This window comes from Phoca vitulina, unplaced genomic scaffold (genome assembly GCF_004348235.1).
Source record: "Phoca vitulina isolate PV1807 unplaced genomic scaffold, GSC_HSeal_1.0 scaffold117, whole genome shotgun sequence".
Lineage (NCBI taxonomy): Eukaryota > Metazoa > Chordata > Mammalia > Carnivora > Phocidae > Phoca > Phoca vitulina.
Genome location: NW_022589820.1, coordinates 63,509 through 80,693, shown reverse-complemented (window position 1 = coordinate 80,693; position 17,185 = coordinate 63,509). Strand labels below are relative to the sequence as shown.

At 44.8% G+C, this 17,185-nt stretch overlaps 1 protein-coding gene across 2 annotated transcripts in view; it reads left to right on the top strand.

Annotated features, from left to right (window-relative positions):
• The window catches only part of DGCR2 (DiGeorge syndrome critical region gene 2), an 83,043-nt gene that overhangs the window by 15,254 nt on the left and 50,604 nt on the right, over nucleotides 1-17,185 (top strand). Inside the window, exon 2 of one of the 2 annotated variants that reach the window (XM_032398534.1) lies at nucleotides 14,045-14,167. The exons of the other annotated variant lie outside the window; for it this stretch is intronic. Within the exon in view, the coding sequence (XP_032254425.1) occupies nucleotides 14,045-14,167 (123 nt within the window). The remainder of the gene's footprint in view (nucleotides 1-14,044; nucleotides 14,168-17,185) is intronic. 2 annotated transcript variants of the gene reach the window in all.

The following is a 17,185-nucleotide window of genomic DNA, read 5'->3' as shown; positions in this document are numbered from 1 at the left end:
GTCTGTTCAAATCCTTTGCCCATTTTTTATGAGGTTGTTTGCTTTTTTATTATTTATATTTTTTATTGAATTGTAGGAGTTCTTTGTATATTCCAGATAAGAGATATGTGTTACAAGTGTTTTCTCTTAGTGACTTACCCATTCATTTGCTTAACTGTACTTTTTTCTTTTGTATTGTTATTTTTATTCTTGCTTAACTGTACTTTTAAAAAGTATCTGTTTTAGGGGCGCCTGGGAGGCTCGGTTGTTAGGTGTCTGCCTTCAGCTCAGGTCATGATCCCGGGGTCCTGGGATTGAGCCCTGCATCTGACTCTCTGCTCCACGGGAAGCCTGCTTCTCCCTCTCCCGCTCCCCCTGCTTGTGTTCCCTCTCTGGCTGTGTCTCTCTCTGTCAAATAAATAAATAAAAATCTTAAAAAAAAGTATCTGTTTTAATTTTTAATTTGGTACACAAATTCCTTTTTGGTATATCCTTTGAGCTTTGACAAATGTGTAGGGTCATGTAATCAATCCCACACTGAAGATGAAGAGCACAGTTCCATCACCCCAAAATTCCCTCATGCTGCCATTTTGTAGTCAGCCCCTCTCCCTACCTTGAGGTTTCCACCTGGTAACCACTGGTCTTTTGATGAATTTAAGTTTATAACATTGTTTTATAGATCTTGCTTTTAGAGATGTATGTAAGCACTTTGCCTAACCCAGGTTCACAAAGATTTTATTTCTTTTCTGCCAGAAGTTTTATAGAGTTAGATTTTACATGTAAGTCTTTGGTCTGTTTTGAGTGAATTCTGTATCCAGTGTGAAGTGTGGATCAAGGTTCAGTTTTTTGTTTTTTAATTTATTTGACAGAGACACAGCGAGAGAGGGAACACAAGCAGGGGGAGTGGGAGTGGGAGAAGCAGGCTTCCCGCTGAGCAGGGAGCCCGATGCGGGGCTCAATCCCAGGACCTGGGATCATGACGGAGCTGAAGGCAGACACCTAACGACTGAGCCACCCAGGTGCCCCGAGGTTCAGTTTTGATATGTGTATGTCTAGTTGTTCCACCACTACTTGCTGAGGGCTTCTTTTTTCCATTGAATTGTCTTTCCACCTTTATCAAAAATCAATTGGTCACATTTATGTGGGTCTATTTCTGGGCTCTGTATTCTGTTCCATTGATCTATGTATCTTTACCACACTTTTGATCAAAGAAGTTTTAAATTTTGAAGTTTACCAGTTTTTACGTTTACACTCTGTGTTTCTCTAAGAACTCTTTGCTGCCCCAAGGTAGTGAAGATTGTCTGCTTACTTACTAGACTTTGAGCTCTGTGAAGGCAAAGACCGTGTATTTATCATTCTGCTCTTCTTGCTTTCATCTAGCACAGTGTCTGAGCTGCAGGAGGTACAAGACTGTGCTAACAGGTTTGTCTTAAGGATTTAAATATAATAATGTGTTAGAGGCATTTGATACATTGCCTGGCACATACAAAATGAACATACAAGAATCTGATCTTGCTCCAGCTGTTTCTCTTGGAATGAACTGGTTACACTGTACTGTGGCTGACATCAAAATGTGGTGTGAGTGATGGATGAAACAGCCAATGGATGTTACATCAGATGCGAGATAGCTATTACTCCAGGTCTACCCCACCCTCTTGCCCTGGTCTTATTCCCACATTTGAACTCTCCCCACCCCAGCCGCCATAAAATATAGACTGATTGTGGGTTGCTGTTCTTTTCTTCAAAGTGTCATTCATTTAATAGAGATGCTTGGCGAACCTGCCTCTCTTTCCTCTTTCATCTTGTCCAGTCATCCTTTTCCTTTGGGCCTCCCCCTCCTCTTCTAAGATAACTAACTTTAAGCAGGGCCTTCTTCCCCAAACATCTGCTTAAGGAGAAGCTGGAGGACAAGGTAAGGCAGATGAGCCAGTGTCCCAGTTGGGCAGTGTCTGAGGATAGAAGATACAGTAAGTGATGGTCACCTCATCTTCTGGATGTAGAAAATGCTTGTGACTTAAAAAAATAAATACTGAAGTTTGGGCCTTGTCAATTTATTCTAGTGTGGTGGTCTCTAGCATCAGCCTTGTGATGCCTTGACTGATAGGAGAAAGTGGCTTCCCCAGTGCGCCCCCACTCCCCCAGTCAGCTGTCACAGCAGAGCTGGGTCACCTGCTTGTCCCTATCAGGCAGGTGGGTGACAGGGAACAGGGGATGTCCTCGCTCAGACTCAGCAGTCAGATGAGTCTCTCCTCCCATGTGGAGGGCTGACTGAGGGTGATTCTCAGTGATTCTCCTCCTGCCCCAGGGCTATTTGGAAATGGGTTTGGTGGTCACAGTGACTTGGGAGCAACTGGCATTTGAAAAGGCATAGCAAAGAATTTTGGTTGTATTTCAAAACCACAGTATTTTGGTACATGCCTGGCCCTGCAGGTCCCTATCCAGCAGTCAGACACTCCTCGTCCCTGGGGGTTTGTATTGCTGAGCTCCACAGAGGCACTGCGTTTCATAAGTCCTGTGTTTTTTGTCCTAACAAAGAGAAAATGGGTCAGAATTGGAAAGTTTGGACCCAGCCCTCTGAGGAAGGATGGGTTAGCCACGCCCCAAATCAGAATGCAGGGCATCCTGTTGGGGGTGGGTGTGATTCCTGACCTGAGTCCTGATTCCCACTTAGCTGAGCTGGTTTTGGGATAGAGATCTGGGCAAAAGAGCCAGAGCCTGCCTTCTGGTTCCTGTTCTGCTGCTGTCGGCTTGTCATAGGAATGGAGCAGGCAGGTCAGCCCTTTTGTGAAATGAGCTGACTGGACTAGATGGGTTTTCTGATAAATACAGTAGTCTCTGGCCTTCCTGATTTAAATTTTATTAGTAGAACTTCCATACCGTAGTCTTCATGAGCCACACACGTCCCACTCCCTCTTGGATGCTAGGCCCTCGTGTTTGAGAATCATGGGGCCAGCTGGTCTCTGAGCTCCTTGCAGTGTGACATTCAGATACTCTGTCCTTCCTGCTGTAACCCTGATGCCTGCCAGAGTGGAGGAGTGCCCAGGCCTCCCATTAACAGCAGCCTTCCCTGGGCTTTGCTGCTGAACCCCATGGTAGGCTGTGCTGTGCAGAAGCCCCTGGCCCCAGCTCCCTACTCGCATCTTCCCTTTCTCCACATGGGTCCCTTGGAGAGCATTTGCCTCTTCAGAGGGCCTCACAGAATCGTTCCAAAGGGCAGAATACATGAAACCGTTCAGCAACCAAGAGCCACCACACTGTGCCAGGAAGCAGGGTGGTTACAGGCAATCTCACTGGTGCCATGAAGTGACAGCTCCCTGGGAGAGGGCTGATGGGATTGTAGGGGTAACCATAGGGACTGCTGAGCCAGGGGTCCCAAGAACCTGAGTGGAGGGGTCTTTGGGAGAAGGCCGAATGGAAGTGGCCCTTCGCCTCATGAAAGGACAAATGGCATTTAGAGCACTGTAGAGAAGGCAACGAGTTTATAATTTAATCACAGTTTATTCTAGAGTGATCTTCTGGGAAATGTTCTGAATGCCTGGTAATGCTGTCCCCATCTCCTGGTTCTGCCCTCCCAGAACCATTCTCTGTCCTGCTGCCGATCGGTGTTCTGCTGAAGGTCTCCACTGCCTGCAGGATCCAGTCTTGGAGCCATAGCATATCCCATGAAACCAGCTTGCCCCCCAGTGCCTTTTGGTTTGATTTCCTGCTGAGCCCCAGCCAAGCAGAGAGCTCCTTTCCTGCTTTGGTGGCACTTGTCCAGGCGGCACCCTTGGCCTATGGCCTTCCCTGTGGTCTCTGGTGGTGCACGTGCCTGTTCAAGCCCCTTATCCTTATCCTCTTACCTGAGGACACAGGTAACTCTACTTCAGAAGGCCCTCTCGGCAGGTATGCCCTGTGTTTTGTATTTTAGTGATCTGTGTGGTCAACAGTGATCTCTGTCCCCTCCTAAAGGTGTCCAGAGCAACATTCCTGGCTCAAGTTCCAGCCAGGGAACACCAGGTTCCTGACATGGTGCTGGACAGGACCCAGCATCCCATGGGAACCGTTTTCCTAGACCTGTCCTGTCACACAGCAGAGCCTTATTTTCAGATCCTCTCTCCCTTCTGCCGCTAGTGTGTTAGTGTGGTGCCAGATAAATATCCCTGTTCCGGTCCTGCCTTGGTGGGGAGGGGGTGAAATGAGACCCACGGGACAGCCCCTCTGGGAAACAGCTGTTGCTCTTTCCAGGGAAGAATGTCTGAGCGGTCTGACGGAGGCTGCACTGCTCAGCTGGGAGCGGGTCTGCTGGGAGACTGGGGCTTCCTGGTCCCCGGGTGGGCACCCCAGCAAGGCATGGAGGGCTGTGTCTGAGGATGCACCTCTGCTCTGTGCAGACCATCAGAGCCAGCTAGGGGCAGTGGGAGGAGATAGGGTTGTGGACATGTGTACTTCCGCTGTTCACTGTCTTTTTCTATTTCTCTGTGGGCAGATGTTAGGAGAAATCAATTCCAAACAATTAAGGCCACATACTAAATTTCACACAGTAATTTGAGACAGCTCAGCTTACGTAATTTAAAATGAGGCCAAGGCTTGCTGACAAAGAAGAAATTGAATCCAGAGAAAGAATCTGTATTGCAGAGGCTTCTAAATTTCTAGGGCCCGAATCCTCTAATTCCCAAATGTTGCTTGTCTCTGGGGGCTCTGTGAGGTCAAAACCATTTTCATAATAAAAGCAAGGGTCGTTAGCCTCTGTCTCTCATTCTCTCACCAGTGCTCAGTGGCATTGCCAGAGGCCACTTGACAGGTGATTGATGGCTAATGGGCTGTGTGCTTGGTATTCGCTCTCCCTCTCCGTCTCTCTCTTTTTTAAAGGATTTTTTTAAAAGCTGTGGTAAAATCCACATAACATAAAATTTACCACTTCAACCATTTTTAAGTGTACATTGACACTGCCGTGCCACTGTCCCCACCATACCTCTCCACAGTTCTTCTCATCTTCCCAAACTGAAACTCTATCCCCATTAGATAACAACTCTCCATTCCCCCTCCCCCCAGCCCCTGGTAATCTCTGCGTTCCTTTCTGTGTCTGAATTTGACTCCTCTAGGGCACCTCATGTAAGTGGAATCGTACAGTATTTGTCCTTTTGTGTCTGGCTTGTTTCACTGAGCAGAATGTCCTCAAGGTCCATCCTTCTTGTAGCCCGTGTCAGAATTGCCTTCCTGTTTATGACCTGATAATATTCCATTGAATAGATACACCACATGTTTGTTCATTCATCTGTTGGTGAATGCTTGGGTTGTTTCCACCTCTTGGTGATTGTGAGTAATGCTGCTGTGAGCACCAGCGCACAGGCGTCTGTCTGAGTCCCTGCCTTCACCCCTTTTGGACAGGACATAGAGCTAGGAGTGGAATTGCTGGGTCATATGTGTTTTAACCTTTTGAGTGTATGTTTGGGAACCTGGTGTTTACAAAATTTCTCGGTTTTAATTTCTAATACAGTACATGTTGATAGATACAACCCACATAAACCGAAGATCTTTGGGGTCCTCAGAAATGTCAAGCACATAAAGGGGTTTGGGAATGAAAACATTTGAGAACTGCTTAGTGAGAAGTTCTCATTTTGGTTCTGTAGCCTTGCACTTACATAGTTAGGGCCTGGCTTATTTTGAAAAGTGTCAATGGGGGCGTCTGGGTGGCTCAGATGGTTAAGTGTCTGCCTTCGGCTCAGGTCGTGATCCCGGGGTCCTGGGATCGAGTCCCACATCAGGCTCCCTGCTCCTTGGGAGCCTGCTTCTCTCTCTGCCTCTCTGTCTCTGTCTCTGTCTCTCATGAATAAATAAATAAAATCTTTAATAAAAAAAAAGAAAAAAAAGAAAAGTGTCAACGATCCCTTGGCTAGGAAGGGCCTGCCTGTGTCTCCCATTTGCTGGCCAGGAGATAGGCATCACAAGAGGTTTGGGGCAGGCCCTTGGCAAAGCCAGTAGTGGGCAGAGGGAGTGACTGTTTCTGAACAACGTTAGATGTGGCAGAAATCGTGCCGGACGCTTTACAAAGGGACTTGAGAGGATCTTGAGGAAGAAGAGGAAAAGGAATGTTGATTTGCAGCTTGAGTTATGCCAATGAGACCCATCAGAATTGCTGGCTGACCTACCAAGCAACTGACTATGTGTCAGTCCCTGCCACGTGAGGTAAGCTCTGTCATGTCCTGGGTCTACCTGCTTTGTTTACCATGCTGGCCCCGGACCGGAGAGTTGCCTGGCACAAAGTGGCACTTGGTAGATATTTTTTGAATGAGTGATTCACATGTATTTTACCAGTGACTCACACATTGGATTGCTGTCAGAAGAGTCCCTGCACTACAGGTGAGTCAGGAAGGGAGAGAACCTTCCCTGGGGCTATCAGAGGACTGGTGACACTTTGTTATAGACTTAAAGAATAGAGGAAGATCTTTGAGCAGTTTGGTTCATCTGATATTTAGTGAGTGCCCCTCTGTGCTGGGTGTTGGGTATGGGGTGGAGGATAAAGATTTATCCTTACACTTACACTCTAGGACAGGGTTTGGCAAAAACTCTGTAGGTGGCTGCTTTTAAAAAAAAACATGTTTCTGCATGTATCAACAGCTCACTCCTTTTTTTTTTTTTTGGTGAGGGAGAGCGAGCATAAGCAGGCGGGGGGTGGTGGGGGGTGGAGGGAGAAGCAGGCTCCCCGCTGAGCAGGGAGCCCATGTGGGACTGGATCTCAGGACCCCGGGATCATGACCTGAGCTGAAGGCAGACGTTTAACTGACTGAGCCACCCAGGTGCCCAGCTCATTCCTTTTCATTGCTGAGTAAATAGTCCACTATATTGCTATTTGTTTATCCATTCACTTATTTTGGATATTTGGGTTTCTAGCTTTTGGCTGTTACAAATAAAATTACTCTTTTTATGGACATGTAACTTTCATTTCTTTTTGGGCAAACGCCTGGAAGTGGAATGACTGGGTCATCTAATGGGTGTACATTCAGCTTTCTACAAACTGTCAAATTGTTTTCCAAAGTAGGTGTACAGTTTTACATTCCCACTAGCAATGTAGCAGGGTTCCAATTACTTCACATACTTGCCAATGCTTGGTATCACCATTCTTTTTAATTTTGGCCATTCTAATAAGTATGTAATGGTATCTCATTTTGGTTTTAATTTGCATTTCCTTAATGACTAATGTTGAGTATCTTTTATGTGCTTATGTGCCATCTGTGTATCTTCTTTGGTTAAATGTCCTTTAAAATATTTTGCCACTTTAAAATTACGTGGGTTGTTTTATTATTATTGAAATCTGAGGGTGCTTTATATATTTTGGGTACAAGCCTTTTATCAGATATTTGATTTACAAATGTTTTCTTGCAGTATGTGAGTTGTCTTTTCATTCTCTTCACAGTATCTTTGAAGAAGAAAAGTTCTCAATTTTGATGAAGTCCAGTTTATCAACTTTTTCTTTTATGGATCGTACTTTGGCTATTCATATCTAAGAAATCTTTGTCTAGCCCAATGTCACAAAGATTTTCTCCTGTGTTTTCTTTTAAGTTTTATAATTTTAGGGCGCCTGGGTGGCTCAGTTGGTTAAGCGACTGCCTTCGGCTCAGGTCATGATCCTGGAGTCCCGGGATCGAGTCCCGCATCGGGCTCCCTGCTTGGCAGGGAGTCTGCTTCTCCCTCTGACCCTCCTCCCTCTCATGCTCTCTGTCTCTCATTCTCTCGCTCTCTCTCAAATAAATAAATAAAATCTTTAAAAAAAAAAAAAAAAAAAAAAGTTTTATAATTTTAGGTCTATGATCTATTTTGAGTTAGATTTTGGTATAAGGAATGGATCAAAATTCTTTCTTCTTTCTTTATTTTTTGATGGATATCCACAGTTGTCCCAGGACCATTTGTTGAAAGGACTGTTCTTTCTCCAGGGAATTGCCTTTGTACCTTGGTTGTAAATCACCACCACATATGTGGGCCTATTTCTAGACTCTATTCTGGTTCAGTTGATCTTGATGCTTGTCTTTGATGTTTATGGCACACTATCTTGATTACCTTTACAGTAATTCTTGAAGTCAGATAGTGTAAGTCCTCCAACTTTGTTCTTCCTTTCCAAAGTTGTTTTGGGTATTTTAAGTCCTTTGCATTTTCATTTGAATTTTAGAGTCAGTTTGTCAATTTCTACAAAAAGGCCTGCTGGAATGTTGATTGGGATTGCATTGAATCTGTAGATGGATGTGGGTAGAATTGGTATTTTTTTTTTTAAGATTTATTTATTTATTTTAGAGCAAGAGAGCATGAGCAGGGGGAGGGGGAGAGGGAGAGAGAACATCCTCAAGCAGACTCCCCACTGAGTGGGGAGCCCGATGTGGGCCTCGATTCCAGGACCCTGAGATCATGACCTGAACTGAAACCAAGAGTCACTCAACCAACTGAGCCACCCCGGTGCCCCTAGAATTGGTGTCTTAATGACGTTGGGTCTATTGATCCATGAACACTTCATTATGTCCCCATGGGTTTAGGTCTTTAAAAAATTTCTCTTAGCAATATTCTGTAATTTTCAATGTATAGGACTTGTCATCTGTCATTAGATTTATCCCTAAGTATTTCCTATTTTTTGATGCTGTTGTTAAGGTAATTTTAAATATTTTAATTTCTGGAACAGTTTGTATAGAATTGGTCTTATTTTGGGGCCCCTGGGTTGTGCAGTTGGTTGAGTGTCCGACTCTTGGTTTCAGCTCAGGTTGTGGTTTTGGGGTCGTGGGATCGAGCCCCGCTACAGGCTCCACACTCAGCTCGTGGGATCTGCTTGGGATTCTCTCCTCCTCTGCTCCTTACCCTGCTCTCTCTCTCTCTCTCTCTCTCTCTCTCAAATAAATAAATAAGATCTTAAGAAAAAAAGAATTGGTCTTATTTCTTCCTTAAATGTGGTAGAATTTTCCAGTGAAGCCATCTGGGTCTTGAGTTTTCTTATGTTTCAACTAAAAATTCAGTTTCTTACATAGCTATAAGGTTACGCAGGTGTCTGGGCTGCCTTTTTGAGTGAGCTTTGGTAGTTTGTGCCTTTCAGGGAATTAATTTTATCTAAATTGTCAAACTTACTGATATAAAGTTGTTCGTACTGTTGTCTTATTATTCTCCCATTCTTTATTATCCTTTTTAATATCTCTGAAATCCTAGTGATGACATCTCTCTTCTGACGGTGCTATTTTGTGTTCTTAATTTGTTTCCTGACTAGTCTGACTAGAGGTTTATTAATGTTCTTAATCTTCTAGAAAAACAGCTTTTGTTTTCATTATTTTCTCTAATACTGTTTTGTATATTTCCACTCCGATCTTCATTTTTTCTTTTCTGCTGTTTGCTTCGGGTTTCATTTGCTTTGCTTTTCTAATTTCTTAAAGAAGAAGCTGAGATTACTGATTCAAGACCTTTTCTGATAACAGGAGTTTAATGCATTACATTTGCCTCTGGGAACTGTTTTAGTTGCATCCCACAAATTTTCATCAATTTAAAATGCTTTCTAATTTCCCTTTTCATTTTTTCTTTGACCTGTAGGCTATTTGGAAGTGTGTCAGTTGTTTCCATATAGTCGGGGATTTTCCAGATATCTTTCTGCCATTGATTTTTAATTTAATTCTTTTGTAGGCAAACAACATACTCTGTATGCTTTGAATCATATATTTATTGGCAATTTGTTCTATGGCCCATAATATTATCTATTATGGTAAATGTTATATACACTTATGAAAAGAATGTGTATTCCTGCTGTTGTTGGCTGGAGAGCTCTGGAAATGTCAGTTGGTGTTGTTCAGGTTGTCTGTATCTTTGCTGATTTCTTGTCTGCTTCTCAGTTATTGAGAGAGGGGATGGAAATTAGTTGTGAATTTGTCTATGATAGCAGTTTTTCCTTCATATTTTAAATCTGCTTTAGATACATAAACATTTTAGGATTATTTTGTCTTTTGTCATTATTAAATGACCTTTATTCCTGGTAATATTTGCTCTGAAGTCTACCTTGTGTAATATTAATTTAGCTACTCCAGCTTTCTTTTTAGCATGGTATATCTTTTTCCATTCTCTTATTTTTACCTATGTGTGTCCTTCTATAAAGTGGGTTTCTTTTTTTTTTTTAAGGTTTTATTTATTTGACAGAGAGAGACACAGCGAGAGAGGGAACACAAGCAGGGAGAGTGGGAGAGGGAGAAGCAGGCTTCCCGCGGAGCAGGGAGCCCGATGTGGGGCTCGATCCCAGGACCCTGGGATCATGACTTGAGCCGAAGGCAGACACTTAACAACTGAGCCACCCAGGCGACCCTAAAGTGGGTTTCTTTTAGACAATATGTAACTGGGTCTTGTTTTTTAACCTGTGTGACAAATTTTGCTTCTTAACGGGGGTGTTTAGATCACCTCATCTGTTTATTGATAAGGCAAAATTAATTAAAATTTGCCATTTTGTCATTTGTTTTCTATTTGTACCATCTGTTTCCTTTTCTCTTTCTTTCTACCTTTTGGATTGAGTGTTTATTCCATTTTGTCATCTTCGTTGGCTTATTTGTTAAAACTGTTGAGCTGGCTTTGTGGTATTCATCTTGAATATACTGCAGTTGACCTTCACATGACAGACTGCTTTAAAGTCTTGAAATGGTGTGCTTTTGCTCCTCCCTTCCCAGCTTTTGTGCTGGTGTTGTCAAAGTTCTACTTCTGCAATATAGGATACATGTTTTTGCTTTAAAAAATTCTAGGTTGACTACTTTTTTTGTTTCCAGAATTTAAAAATGTTGCTCCACCATCTTCCAGCTTGTATCGTTTCTAACGAGAAATCTGCTGTCATGTTTGTTTGTTTTCCTCTGCAGAATACGTCTTTTTTCTCTGACTACTCTTAAGATTTTCTCTTTATCACTGGTTTTAAGCAATTTGATCATGATGTGCTTTGGAGTAGTTTTCTTTCTGTTATGTTTGGGGTTCACTGAGTGGCTTGGGTCTGTGGGTTTTCATCAGATTGGGAAATGTTTTTTTCATTGTTTTTTCACATATTTTGTCTGTCTCCCTGCCTCCCAAGTCTGTGTATCACATAGCTCACAATTCATTGTTTTCTAGCCTTTTTTTCCCAGTGTTTTAGAGTTTCTGTTGTTGTCTTCAAGTATTCATCTTTTCCTCTGTGAAACTGAATCTGTTCGTCCTATGCCTTGCAGTTTTCATCTCTAGGCAGTGGATTTGCTTCTTTCTTAAAATCTTCTGTATCTACTGAACATGTTTGATTTTTCCTCTAGCTTCTTTTTTTCTTGTTTTTTTTAAGATTTTATTTATTTATTTGACAGAGAGAGACACACAGCCAGAGGGGGAGCACAAGCAGGGGGAGTGGGAGAGGGAGAAGCAGGCTTCCCACTGAGCGGGGAGCCTGACATGGGGCTCGATCCCAGGACCCCGGGATCACGACCTGAGCCAAGGGCAGACGCCTAATGACTGAGCCACCCAGGCACCCCTTCCTCTAGCTTCTTGAGCATTTGTGACACAGTTTTAACTTTAATGTCTTTGTCTACTCTATCATTTGTACCTTTTCTGAGTCAGTTTTGATTGAATTTTTTTTCATTTTGGTCCTAATTTCCTGTTTCTTTGCATGTCTCCTAATTTTTTTTTATTGCGTGCCAGACGTGGTGAATTTTGCCTTTTTTGGTTACTGCGTATTTTTGCATTCCTATAAATATTCTTGAGGTTTGTTCTAGGATGTGACTTGGAAACAGTTTGAACCTTTCAGCTGTTGCTTTTAATTGTTGTTAGGCTGCGTTTAGTCTGGAGTTTATTTTTCTCTACTAACAAGGCAGGACTCTTCTGAGTACTTGACTCAGTGCCCCACAAGTTATGAGCTTTTCCAGACTGGCTCCTGAGAACAGGCACTGTTTGTGGTCCTGCTGAACTTCAATTATTGTTTCCCAGTTATCCTTTAGGGTGGCCTGGGGTAGTTTCCTCACACCACACACTGATCAGTACTCTGCTTCATTCCCTGAGGGGTTCCTCTCTAGATCTCTGGAGTCTTACTTTTGTGCCACTCTCTCTTCTCCAGAACTCCTGGGAGCTGTCCTCTGAGTGCTCCCTGCCTTGGTTTCCCCCAGTTTTTAGCTGTATCCACTTACCTCCAAGAGTCTTTTGCACCCCCTGGAGTCCTTCTCCTTGCTTTGTAGGCTGGCAATGTTCTTGAGGCAGTAAGGCTCACCTCACATGCTCCCTGACTTACGGATCACTATTCTTTGTTGCTTGATGTCAGTGTCTGGAGAACTGGTGTTTTCTAATATTTTGTCCCCTTTTTTTTTTCTCCCAGTTGTTTCAGGTGGGCAGTTAAATCTATCCCTATAACTCCATCTTGGCTGGAAGCCTTTATAAAATATACAGCGTTGTGACTCTTTTGTCCGTGTCATATATTTAACAAAGGTTTTCCTTATGGTTAGATTGATTGATTTACCACGGTGTGTAGTGGCAGGTAGAGAAGAGTGAACACTGGATTCATGATTCCTTTCCCTGGCCCTTCCTCCCTTCCCTACCTCAGAGTGGAAGACTCTCAGACATATGCCTGACCCTTGGGGGGGATGTGGGTTGTCTCTCCTTGCGGAGCACTCTGAAGAGGCTCTCTCATGAAGGTACTGACACTATGGTACACAGTGTCCTGTGTGGCCGTCCCGGGGTGGTGGTGAGGGGAGGGCTCAGGCCTAGCTTCTATGTCCTACCTGATTTGGTGGGCTCATCTACCTTGGTTAGAGTGATGATTGGCTCTGGTTACTTAGGCCAGTGATGGGACAGGACTCAGGGGTGGGAATAGTTCCTTTTTCTTTCTGGATTTCAGTGGAATGATTCCAGAATAAGGAAGACCACAGAGGGAGCAGGACCATAGTAAGAGAGCTCTGTTTGTTTCTTCTTCCTGTGTTACCAGGTTAGTGTGCAGGACTTCATCCCTCACACCTCAGTGCTTTTCCTTGGTTCCATGTTTGCCCGTGTAGCAGCTGTCACCTTACTTCACAAGTCTGGTTTGAAGAACCAGAGTAAATACTTTTGCCTGTGCAGGTCCTTTAGTCTCTCTTAGTCATCAGTCTCAACTCTGCTGTTGTAGCTCAAAAGCATCCACAGCTGATACATATTTGTGGCTGTGTTCCAATAAAACTTTATTTAAAAAACAAGTGGGAAGGGCAGGAGTTGACCCGAAGGCTATAATTTGCCGACCCCTGCCTCAATTCAGGTCCTCACTTTACTGGGTTATTTGATATTTTTTGTGTCATTCCCCTATTACAATTGCTTCCAGAAACCATTGCCAGTTCTACCTTGCTTAAAACACAGATCTCATCATGTTACTTACTGACTAAATAACCTCTGGCTTCCTATAACATTCCCAGTAAAGGTCAGAATTATCTTACCCTCAGAGCCTCCATAGTCTGACTCTTTTTATATTTCTGATCTTACCTCCAGTGATTCCCCGTCTGTCGCATACCATCTGCTTGGCATGTTTTCCTGCCCTGTGATATTCCGTAAGCTTTACTTTTTCTGGAATGTTTTCTCCCTTCCTGTTACGTTATATGTGTGTATTGAAACCATCCACCTGCCTTGGGAACCCTGTTTACATCCCACCTTCTTTCAGAAGGATTCCAGAGCCCCTCAGGTGTAGGCAGTTTCTCCTTCCTTCATGCTGTTTGAGCACTCCTATGGTGCGCCCTTCTGATTTGCTCTTTGTCAGAAATGTGTGTGTGTGTGTGTCTTGTTGACCCAGAATCCCTCCTGAGGTGGGAGTTGTGCCCCCTTGTGACCTCTGTAGTCTAGTGCAGAGCCCAACTCAGAGCAGAAACGTGTCAGGTGTGTGTTTGAGATGGCACAAAAAGACTGATGTCTTGGGGGTGCATTGCCCTGGGGACTCGTGTTGTTGTGGGCACAGCTCTTGGCTCCTCCTTGGGGCCCACATGCAGGCCCCTGAGGAGGCGGGCTGTGGGCAGGCTGCCTGTGTTGGGCCACACTCCTGGGCCCTGGGCGGCGGCAGGCCTGGCTGTCCCAGGTCCCCTTTGCTGCTGCCGCTTCCTCAACGGCCTCTTGCCCTTTGGTTCCACAGAGCTGCGGTGCAACCCCGGGCAGTTTGCCTGTCGCAGCGGCGCCATCCAGTGCATCCCCCTCCCCTGGCAGTGTGACGGCTGGGTGACTTGTGAGGATGAGAGCGACGAAGCCGACTGTCCAGGTGAGTGTGTCGGGCAGGCAGCTGCCCGGGGCCCCGCTGCTCCATCACAGCTGCGTGATTGTGCTTCCAGGAAGGGGGGATGGCGTCCACTGCAGCCTGTGCTGGATCCACTCACTGGAGGCTTATATTGAGCTGGCCCCCTCCCCTCTCTCCGTCTCTCTCTCTTTAAAAATAGATGCCCAACGCAGGCAGGTTCCAGAATTTGCAAGGTCGCAGGGTCAGGGCCGGGGTGAGGCAAGAGGGGTGCCCAGGATGCCACGTTTTGGTTGGCACTGCCAGCCCTGAGAGCAGCGCCCCTGAAATGTGGTGCCCTCTCGCCTGGCTTTGGAGGTAGGGGCTTTTTGAGACCTGGTTAGAGTCCTGTTGAGGGTCATTAGACTGGCTTTGGCTTTGCCAACTCATCCTGCTCACTCAGTCCCTAGTAATTTTTCATTTGGGGGTTTTCTCCTGACAATGCATGGACTCCTAAAGATCTATGCAGATGCAACAGAAAGTCTAAACTGTTGGTTCTCCATTTGGTTTCTGCCCCAGCACCCTCAGGGAGTATAATACACCTCATGAGTAATGGTGTTTGCTGCATCCCTGGTTCTTTTGGGTTAGGATGGAAGATGTAGTGTCTTGCATTTGCCCGTGCATATGTGTGTGATACACACACTAATTTGTTTAAGACCCAGGTAGCACCAATAAAGCCCCTAAGAAGAAGGTGTTTTTATTCTACCTTGAGAACCTCGGACCTAATAACTCTTCAGCCTGGCATTTAAATTTCTTGACATTCTGGTTTGGTTCTACTTTACCAACCTGATGTATTGCTATTTTCACTTTAGTGGCTCCGCTGGCCTGTTTCCTGTGCCCACCCCATGATGAATTTCCTAGCCACATGCTTCATTCATGCCTTTCTTTTTTTCCTGGGATCCTCTTGTTCTGTTTTCATGTGGGCACATCTTACCTGTCCTTCAAGGCTTGGCTCAGATGGTACCACAACAAGTAGACATCTCTGGGCTCTCGGATGGAGGTTGGCTTCTGCCAGCACCTCTTCTCTCTCTCTGACAGCATCTAGAACCACCAGTATTTCTCACCATTACCTGTGCCCATGCTTGATCTCTCCTTCCAGACTATGAGCTCCCCGAAAGCAGGAGACCTGTCCTCTTCCTAAGTGTGACCTGGCCTAGGATGGAGGTCCTTTTTAACATTCGGTAAATGGAAAGAATGTTGTAATTCCTGTGGGTCAGGTACTGAAGAAAAACCAGTTACCTTCAACCATGGGGATCAGGTAGGGTGTCAAATACAAGGTGACATTTGAGCTTGGGACAGTTCTTTGAAGGGGGTTCCAAAATAAGCAGAGGTGGTCTGGTCAGACTGCCTGAAAAGATGGCCTTTAGAGGGGATCCCAATTATCCCTTGAGCTTGTTCATTGGATTATGCATGTCTCTGGTTGAGGTGCTTGCCTTTCCAAATGAGTTTGAATGGTGGCAGCTGGGGCAGAAGCTTCTGGGACAGCCCTGTCTCTGGAAGCCCACCTGCTCCTTCCTTAGGTCACAGCCTGGAGAGCATGAACTACCCCGTGCTTGGGATGCTGATGCTTCATGTTCTGTCAGCTGTTGAGGACCAGTGGTTGTGACTGGGAGCTTCCCTGGGTCTGCCTTATGGGATGAGACTTCATATCCAGCCTCCTAGAGAATATTCTGAACAAAGAACCAAACGATTCTTGGCTGGCTTTCAAGTGGAAGGATGACGTATTTGCTGATCTCAAAGTGCCTTTTGGCTTAGCTTTTAAGGTTGTGTGTAATAACTGTTCTGTTGTGTAGGTACTGAAAACAATGGTAGGCACTCTAGTTCATCTTGTTTATCTCTCCATCCACTGTGGACTTGATAAAGGCAGGGACTAGATTTTATTTCTCTTCTGGGCCACATGGCCTGGCACAGGAGGTCACAAGTCGCTCAGCACAAGTGTTGATTTGAGGCTACAAAGGTTGCCATATTTTCTCCCCAAACAGAGAAATAAAGTCTATCCAACAGGAGCCTGGAGTTCTGAGTGGATAGTGTGCTCCGGGCCCTAGACACTGAGGGCACAATGATCATGGCAGTGTGTGGAAACTCACGGAGCCCTGATAGGACCAAGGAGTGTTTGAAGAGGGGTGGGAGGGCTAAGGCGCTGTCAGACCTCCTGGCTCACTTCTGGCCTCCCCTTGTGTCTGGTACCGTGTCGGTACCGTGATGTAGTGCCACGCCATGATCCAGGTGGTGATAAGCTTTGATCTCTGGGGTTCTGAGAAATGTAAGTTATGAAAATATACAAGGAATAAGTATAGTACTTGTTTCTCACTTCCCCAATCATCAGTAATTGCTGAAATTTTGTCATATTTTCATTTTTTTAAATTAATTTTTTAAAAACATCATGAATATGTTAAATCCTCATTAACACTCTCCCCTACCAAAAAAAAAAAAAAAAGAAAAATCTTCGTTAGTGGGGAGGGGAGTGTGGACAGGGAGTTAGCTGATAACTACCTTTGCTGTGGCCTTCCTGTATATGGGGAGAGTTTAAATAAACCTATGGGAAGCCCTGGCCATGCTTGGTCAGGTTTTTGAACATGGGCTTCTGGACGTCTGGAAGGACCATACGAGATTATTTCATTGTCCTTCTGAAAGCCTGCTAAAATGATAGTAAAAGAGTATAGAAGTTATAAAGCCATAGTAAAAGAGTATAGAAGATATAAAAGATATAAAATGGGAAAAGATGGAACAGCAGATCAGTAATTCCAGCATGTTTTTGGAAGATAGGAAATGGGTGGTGTGCTAGATAAGAGTCTGGGCATCTAATATATTGCCTGCATTTCCAGGGCTGGAAGGCTGGAGCTTTCTTATTCAGACCTCACTGCCAGCAGGCTTGGGCTATCACTTAGCCCAGGAGATCCTTCCCATGCAGTTTGGAAGGTAGAAGGGAGGTGGACTCCTCCTTCCTCTGGCAGTGGTGTGGGGGTGCATGGGCTTAGACCAAGGTGAGTGAGTACAGCGGCCTCC